The sequence below is a fragment of the Pollicipes pollicipes genome, unplaced genomic scaffold, assembly GCF_011947565.3.
Source record: "Pollicipes pollicipes isolate AB1234 unplaced genomic scaffold, Ppol_2.1 Scaffold_3447;HRSCAF=4054_pilon_pilon_pilon, whole genome shotgun sequence".
NCBI lineage: Eukaryota > Metazoa > Arthropoda > Thecostraca > Pollicipedomorpha > Pollicipedidae > Pollicipes > Pollicipes pollicipes.
In genome coordinates, this window is record NW_023596297.1 from 25,538,196 (window position 1) to 25,547,306 (window position 9,111).

At 48.7% G+C, this 9,111-nt stretch overlaps 1 protein-coding gene across 1 annotated transcript in view; it reads left to right on the forward strand.

Annotated features, from left to right (window-relative positions):
• Positions 1 to 6,134: 6,134 nt before the first annotated feature.
• Positions 6,135 to 9,111, forward strand: part of LOC119092347 (thioredoxin reductase SEP1-like) — a 10,842-nt gene continuing 7,865 nt past the window's right edge. The window contains 1 exon segment of the mRNA XM_037215311.1: positions 6,135 to 6,143. Coding sequence (XP_037071206.1) covers positions 6,135 to 6,143 — 9 coding nt within the window.

Below are 9,111 nucleotides of genomic sequence, written 5' to 3' on the forward strand. Positions count from 1 at the left end.
AGTGAGGCTAGTTACGGAAGACATGTAGGCATGCACTATGATCTCCACGGGGTAGAGAGATAATACGGACGCACCTTATAATTGACAACCTACGTGTGCTCAGAATCAGTCACGGCTCGAGACCACGTGAGTCTCTAGCTTAAGCGTAGCTTCGCTTAGGGTGCTCCTCACTTAAAGACCAGGGTCGTTTGCTGATATTGGAACTGGCACAGTAACAGTCAGGGAAACATTCATACATTTCTTCATGCTGCTTACATTCTGTGTTGATTAAGGCTTTTAAGGAATCATGTCACACGTGTGAATACAATGCATGTGAATCATCTACAGTTTGATGGTACCATCCGAAATCGATGTCAACGAAATAGCGTTCACGCCCTGCTTTGCCCAAAAGCTATGAGTTTCAAAAAACAAAACCAACCCGGATTATGTTTGTTATACTGGGCCAAAAATATTTTCATAGATATGAGGCATGTCAACCAAGGTCATGAAAGGCTAAATATTATGTTCTGGAGGTTTATCGATTAGTGACATGCCATCTAGTAAGACCTTGTTTGGCCTATACTCCTAATGATATTGCGCATAATTGCACCTCATGTAGCATGGCAAAGTACAGAAAGGAGTACGGGGGCGATCACCTGAAATGTGTGCTACATGGCAAACTGTGCGCTATCGTCTGATGCATGAGGGCGAAGTGCAATCAACGGCTGTCTATCGTCTGCTCCAAAGCTAGTCGAGACCAACCTCAGGGTGACAGTCAAGACCCCATTCTCCGGCGAGGAATCGCGAAAATTTTACAAGCTCCATGTGCTATCATTGATCATGCGGAGGCCTGTTGCAGCCACCTTGTGGTGCTGCATAAATATGGCTTTGCACAAAGGCTCACAAAACAGCGAATGTAATGGGTAAGGCATGCAGCCATCCCTTTCATGTGTACAAACGTGTTTCCCGTGTTTTGCGGTGCAATCCACGACAACGTTGCGAGGCGTCCGCCGTGCCACCCATCGTCGTCGCTTCACATAGGCACGCCGACCTTAGACTCATAGATCAGCTGATGTAATCGTAAACCGCCCCGAACATTCCTGAAGATCTGGACTTGTCTGGATTTATCCTGATAGGGACAGTTCAGTGTCGTCGTGCGGCGCCACGCTTCGGCCATTTATGTACGCATCTTCCCCGCGGAGGATCCGCTCATCAGATGGCGTGACGTGGTTGATGGCGGGCTGCACAATTTAGGGCAAATCTGCGTGGCTTTCTCCCGGTGGCTTTTTATTTACGCGCCTCATAGAACTTGCCAAGTAAAATAACTGCACAAATTGAGAGTGCATCACTAGCAATGCAACGGACCGGAAGACATGGGAGCCACATAGCCAAATGTAGCATCCACATTACTTTACAATACTTTCGAGAACGACACCCACCTAGATGCAGGGTCCAACCAGAGATGGTAGGAGTTTTACCTTGCTTTACTTTGCGGCACGCGTGTTGGTGTGCAGGGGGGGGGGGGGGCATACGAGGAGAGGTTGGCTATGTGTGTGCGCACTGCACGCGCATGACGTGTGCACACATAGGAATGTACTCGAAAAATCTTCAAGAGAGAGCAGTCTGGCATGTTTCACCGTCTCGAGGGCAGACGGTGAAACAAGATGGTCCTTGGCGCGGCAAGATGGTCCTTGCGGCCGCTCACCTATCTCCTCGGTTTGTCAATGGTAGAAAACATGAATGCGACGGAGATGACACTCGATAAAAATGCTGGTAAGCTGGATGTACGTGGTCTGACTTCGATCTCACGCAGTGTCCGTCTCAGCTGCCACAGTAAGAGGTAGGCGACGCCGCATGGTCTGTGCTGCTAGTGCTTCGTAGTGACAATGGCGAGTAGAGTAAACACATGCAATTAGTTGTTCTACATGCAGGAAATTATGTGTGCCGCGGCACGCCAAAACTGATTTTCACTGACAACTTTGATGTTGTGCCCCTTCCCCAACTACAAAATCGTACATATGCTCCTGGCCAGCCGCCACTTTGTTCGGAGTTACCATTCGCGCTGTCAGTTGCGCTGTTCAATTTTAGTCTTTCCATGTTTAGTCCGACTCATTTGAATGGATGGGTTTCTGGGATGAGTGCTCACGCTAAGCAGTGCTTATTGTGTGAGGTCTGACCCCTACCATGTGATATTGCAATTCCAGGTCAACGGTACATTTGGCGGCGAAGTTTAGGGTCCCACAATGCTAGTAGACACGGCCCGTCCTGCCATCTGACGTCACCCAACCTTTCGTATGGCCGCTACCTCAGGTCGCAAACCAACCCCGAAGGCAAATAGGAAACGCCTTAAGCGACTAGATCCCACCCTGTCATTGGCGGCGGTTTGGAAGACAGGTGATCTAATCGATTGAGCGATCGGGACAGGTTGAGACGGAAGAGCCTGTGCGTACAGCCTGGTCCGGACTGATGACTGCTGTGATGATGCACGCTTCACAGGCATCTCGGCCGCTTCCCCCGGACGCTGTATTATGCGGGGATGCAAATTAAGCCGTAGGCGAGCGCCAAAACAGCTCATATGTGGCTCAGGCTGTCAAGAACTTGATGTTCAAGTTGGCAACTGGTGTATTTTTTGCAAAGTTGGTTATTGCACCATACAAACATTTGAACTGAAGTGCGGCACCAAAAACATGAATTGGTATGGTAGTAAACAATTTCGCAATGTCACTTTAAAACTAGAACATGTATGGCGTGCATTTTTTAGAAAAACACCATATTTAACTGAATACTGCACAACGATTCTAGCCTTTAGTGTTGGTACACCGCATGCAAGCTGGCCAAGCCAAGCAGAGACATTCCGCGAAAGAGAAGCTGACAGGCTGGTCTTCAAAGGTCAAAGGTCTAAACCTTAAAAGATCACCACAGGTGACCATACAATTGCTGAACCCGATCCTTTGACAGCTGATCGATCGTGCTCTGTCGAACGCGCTGGACGCGGTCAACGCGGCGTCATCAGCGGACGCGCGGCATGCGTATCGAACGTCGCGCAGGCAGATCGCCAACGGTTGGGGCGCAACGCGGCTTGGTGCGTCGGTCTCAGGTGCGAGGCGGCGTGTTGCATCGGTCTCAAGTATGACACCGCGCGTTGCGTCGGTCTCAGGCGCAACGCGGTGTGTTGCGTCGGTCTCAAGCGTGACACCGCGTGTTGCGTCGGTCTCAGGCGCAACGCGGCGTGTTGCATCGGTCTCAGGCGCGACGCGACGTGTTGCGTCGGTCTCAGGCGCGACATTGCGCGTTGCGTCGATCTCAGGCGCGACACTGCGTGTTGCACTGGTCTCAAGCGCGACACTGCGTGTTGCGTCGTTCTCAGGCGCAACGCGGCGTGTTGTGTCGTTCTCAGGCGCGACACTGCGTGTTGCATTGGTCTCAAGCGCGACACTGCGTGTTGCGTCGTTCTCAGGCGCAACGCGGCGTGTTGCGTCGTTCTCAGGCGCAACGCGGCGCGTTGCGTCGGTCTCAGGCGCGATACTGCGTATTGCGTCGGTTTCAGACGCGACACTGCACGCAATGGTCCAGCAGCCTCCGTGGGGACGCAGCACCGACCTGCCCGGCCGGACGATAACCAGCAGCTGGCAATCAGCCGTCAGCGCAGCAGTCCGCTGGCAATGCGGCACGCGTGCGCACATCTGTATCGGCTGACGCGCCAGAACTCCGTCCACAAGGTCGAAAAAACTTCCCAAAGCTTCATAATACGCTGTTCACTCATTACGCCTGTCGTTGAATTGCACTCTTCTTTGCTGGAAACTGCATGCTTTTAATGTATCAGCGACTGTATTGTATTAGTGTGCAGACATAACAGTGATGTTTAATACGTCAGCAACCTTAATATGTGTATCTGCGGCTGTAATGTATCAGTGACTGTAACGGTGAAGCTGGTGGAAAACCTGGCGCGTGGGCCGAGCCAGGCTGGTCGTTCAAACTGGAAATGTTTTCATAGTTCAAGTTATAACTACTCGGCCACAGGCCAAGTGAACCAATAAGAGCATGATTTGACTCTAAAATTATCACAGACAACTTTTTGGCAATGCCAAGCATGTTTGAATGGTTGTCAACGATACTGATCTCTGTAGTGTTGCTTTGCTGACATAGGGGCGAATCCGTTCTCCCGGTGGTCACATCAATATGATGAGTGCCGCACAACTCCCAAGAGGCATGCTGCAGCCACCGTGTCTTCGAAACCGTATACGAATGCTATCGGCCTTCTTGACAAGGAGAGGAACCCAAAACCATTCCCATGGATAAGTGCCATGGGCGTAGAAACACGAGGGCTAGAGAGACCATGGACACAACTTATTGGCAATGGTACCATTAATGCTACGTTGATGCATGGAAATGACTGGTTTCAAAATCGATTGCTCCTCCCATTTTCCAAATTGTTACCACGCCCATGAGACCGCGTGAAGCGTTGTATCGCTCGATGTTATTTCAATGCTGACCTTTCTTTAGGCACTAATTGTCCAAATCATCTTGTAGTTCAGGCGTCGTGCTTGCGAGATCAGTGTCTACGCGACCAGCGGCGTGTCCAGAACTTTTCGAGATCACACATCATTACAAGAGCATGTCAAACAGCCATATGACAACGAACGACCCATACACCTAATATATTTGCAATGGTCTGCCTCGTGCAAAGGTCAGCTCTGTGCACGCCTTTCTTCTACATATCCGTGGTAAAACTCAGGTGCTCTTACTTGCATCCGCATTTCCCCGTACCAGCCGGCGCTTCCAGCAAATTTTGCAATTGTGCCAGCAGTAAATGCGAGCACGCAAAAGGTGGGAACGTCACGCGGTCCGTCGATTTTACTGGTAGCCACCATACATCTGTCCATGTGGGCCCTGGTTGCATATCTGGTCATTTACTTCAGACAGATGGCAGGTTGGGCTACTGCTTGAAATATACGCAGAGCCCAAGATGCCGTGCACGTTGCGTTACGCTCGAGATGCGGGCACGTTCGACACGTTCAAAGAGTATTCCACATTCGTATGAGCTTTTGAGCCGAGATAGCCATTGTGAAGATCATTCGGTGCAGTTCACACCCCTGCCCTCCTAAATACTAAATCCCCTAGTTCCTGAGTTAGACGCCCCCGAAGATCCGCAGACTATTCCGTGGGTGCTATCCCAAAGTCATCCAGGCACCCATCACGCCATTATAATGCCACTTAAATCCTTATTTTCTATTGGCCATGAGGTGCGCAAGGTTAATCAAAATATAAGTTTCGAGTTTTTCATATCTGGCTTTCGTGAGCACAATTTCCAGATCAAACGGCTGACAATTGGCTTTCAATGAATGTTGCGCAGGCTATGCAAGATTCTACCACGAACAACGTTTTGTGCTATATAATGCAAAAAGCTACACATTCTTCCCAGTGGTTACGGAAGCATGAGACGCAATCGAATAACATAAGATTAGCGCCTCTGACGAAGTATGTGAGCACAAGCAAGCACCTTAAACTCACGGATAAATAGGAAAGACCGCCACGAGAAAGGGCCAAAACAAGAGCACCCTAGCAATATTTGGTTCACCACACATCCAGTACCCTCCCGAGCCACCTCTCGGGAGATTAAAGACCTACAAGTGAGTGCTGTCATACAAACGTTCCATAACGTAATAGAGCAATTACGTACTGAGAAGCATAGTTACTAAAAATATAAATATTGTCGTCTAGAGCAGGTTTTCCCACTTAAAAATATACCAAAAATTGTAAGTGAGCTTATTGCATCACATTTGATGTTTGCTTCACTATCTGCAAGTGTGGAACATTCCATTTAAAGGAAGCGTTTCACGTTTGCATGAGGTTCTGAGCTGTGATAGCTGTTTTGAAGATCATTCGGTGCAGTTCACAGCCCTGTCCTTAAGACTTGAAACCCTTGTCTCCGAGTTAGAGTTAGACGCCCGCGAAGTCGTGAAGACTGTTTCGTGCAGACTATTTCGTGGTCACCCAGGTATGCATGACGCAATACAAATGTCACTGAAATCCTGCCCCTCATTGGCCACGCGACGTTAAGACCAAGACAACATAATTGCAGAGTTATTCGTGTCCGGCGTGCAATAGGACGATTTCTGGAACCAACGGACTTCAATTGACTCTCGACCAATGCCATGCAGTCAGTGAGAATTTCCAACACAATTCAAGTTTGTGCTACATAATACAGGCAGTTGAACATTGGAACTGTTATTACGGAAATAAAACTTGCGACCTGAGAACTTAAGAACAGCACCATAAGCGAGCATGTGAACGCAAGTCAACATTATAAGATCACGGCTTAATATGCAAGGACACGCAGGAGGAACGGCCAAAACACGCGCGAACGTTATGTGGGTTACGGAAACGCCACAACCGTTAGCACGACGCTTCTCGAGAAGTTAAAGTAAAACAAGTGAGTCAGTCCGTCCGGTAGGCTGGCAATTTCGTAGGCCAGTTTCGCAATCCCTTAGACGTCATACAAGCCTTCTATGACGCACTCAAGCAATGACGTATTGAGGAACATGTTTACTAAATAGTGAATGTGTTCTAGAGCCGCCTTTCGCAGTTACAAGTGTACCAATATTTACAAATGAGCCTATTCCATCATATCTGGTCCTTGCGCTAATTAATCAAATGTGGTGCGTTCTCTTTAAAACCACTGGCAAGTTTAAAGCATCCACGTACGCATAACAAATGTTGTGCTTGCGATGCCGTAATTGCATACTTGCTTGTCCTGCAAGAGAACAAAAACAAGCCTTTGAAGCCAATATGTTAATTTCTGCAGGATCCCTATGTCGCAGAAAAGTTGGGTATTAAATATCGGCACATAAAAATTCATAACGCCCTCCACATCGCAGGAGATGTTTATCATGTACTTATTTAAAAGTTTTCGGTACTTTTTCTTCGAGAAACAATACATTTGATTTCGCACTAAGGCGACCTGATAGTAATGCGGATATTTGCAGTAATGAAATAACAGCTCGACACGTAGTCGTATTGAAGCCAGAAAGGCTGTCACTTTCGTATGTCTTCGTACATACGAAATTGATCAGCGATTTTACGCCATCCTTTTTGCTGTTAATTAAGATGATACGATACATGAACCGCAGCCTAAACTCATCGCTTTTAAGAATATTCGCGTTGATGATGTCACATCCTCAGGGTAACATGAAAGAGGAATACTTTATCTATCTTACGTGTCATTCGCCCAATCTTCTGTGGAGGTACAGCATTCAGTAATGCTGTTGATGCCATCGAAAACATATTTTTAGACATGATGCTAAGCACTTGGTCCTTTGTGGTGTCTGATTACTGCTGATGCCGTTCAAAACGCACCGTGTTAGCCGGCAAACGGGCCGTCGCTGCCGGTGCGGCAGCGGCGTCTCTGCGACGGTGTGAGCGGCCCCTCTGCCGATTGGTCCTCACCGTCTGGGGCCCATACGTGGGCCACGTGGGTTTATGGGGCACGCGGGCGGAGACGCACGGTCCTTGCCAATCAGTCCACGTTCAGGCTCCGACGGCGCGGCTCGACGCGAGTCGCGTCAGCCTTTACGATGACGACGACGACTTCGGAGTGTACGACGCCGCCCATCCAATGCCTCTCTTACCTTTACCTTGCAACTCTTTGGCTTGTAGAGACTTTTCCTTTTCAACGTCGGTTTTCGAATCAGGTCGATGGTCCTCCGGAAAACTAACGATCTCTTTCACACGAACGCACCGCTTGCATTGACATAGTCATTAACGGTCCTGTCCCAGCCATCCATCGAGTATTGGGATGTTGTAGACTGAACAAGTAAACCGACGCGCCTGGGAGTGCGGCGAGTCGACTCAGAGTGAAATCATGTGGATCAAGCATCCATAAATGTTTGTATTCACGGCAGATGTGTGAAAATCCCACAGCTTCAGCCATCTGACCCGGTACCTCTGTGGAAACTGGAACCCTGGCATTATGTGGAAAATGGAACCGCTGGATTCTGTGGAAACTGGAACCACTGCATCCTGTGGAAACTAGAACCACTGCATCCTGTGGAAACTGGAACCACTGTATCCTGTGGAGCAGACTTACCATCGCCAGTCGTCTTTGGCTAGTTTTATGCCATTGATGCGTTTTTGTTCTGTTTTAACAGCAAAGCAACACAAAGGATGACTTGCCGTGCGCTTGGCCTGGTGTCGCTGGATTCCATGAGAACGTGTAAATCGATCACATCGGAGTCAATTAATGACAATACCACGTCGACCACACGCCGAGAAGTGTTTTAACAGCAGCAACAGCGCAAGTGAGGCTTCCAGTGCCGGGTACCTGATCGAAGATCACTGGCTTCTATGGGATCAGGTGAATTGACTCAATGAGCCAGTTGGTTCCGGGAATATCAAACAGGTTTTCCCATTGCTATTTCCACCCGAGTCCCCTTTCAGCGATGTCCAGAATGTGTAGTTCTTACAGCGGCCTGTGGTGGCGCTGCTTACGTCATAGCCGCTGGGAGCCTGGAACGGGTGGTTCGAACTCTGCAACCATTACAATTATGATTTACTTCTAAACCATACCTTTATGCAGTTAAAACGCTTCACTTTTCCTCAGACAAGCTTTACTCAATGACTACATTGTGGAATTTGCATCGCCTTTGAACAGCTATGCTACATGACAAAGTGAACTAAACGGCACCCTGGCCGCATAATCAGACTCGCCCATTTCGAGCAAGACTGCAGGCAAAGTACACTAAACGTTTATGTGACCACGCACACCCACACTCGCCGATTAAGAGCAAGGTTGCTGGCAAAGTGAATTAAACGATAATGCCACCACATAACCAGACTCATCGGTTAAGAGTGAGGCTGCTGGCAGAACGAAATAAACGGCTCCATAACCACGCACCAAACCCGCTGATTAATCGGAGTGTTCCACATTTATATTTTTTTTAGTGAAATAGGGATCTTGAAAACCTTTCGGTGCTGTTCACCACCCTGCCCTTCTTAAGAACTAGGCTCGCTTTTCAGAGAGACGCACGGTAAGCATTGTGTGAGGGTCTTGGACGCTATACGGACGCTTCGCAAGCATTGTGTAAGCATTATGTGCAAGCAAGCCTGATTGGACGAGTGGGAAGACGCTTGCCT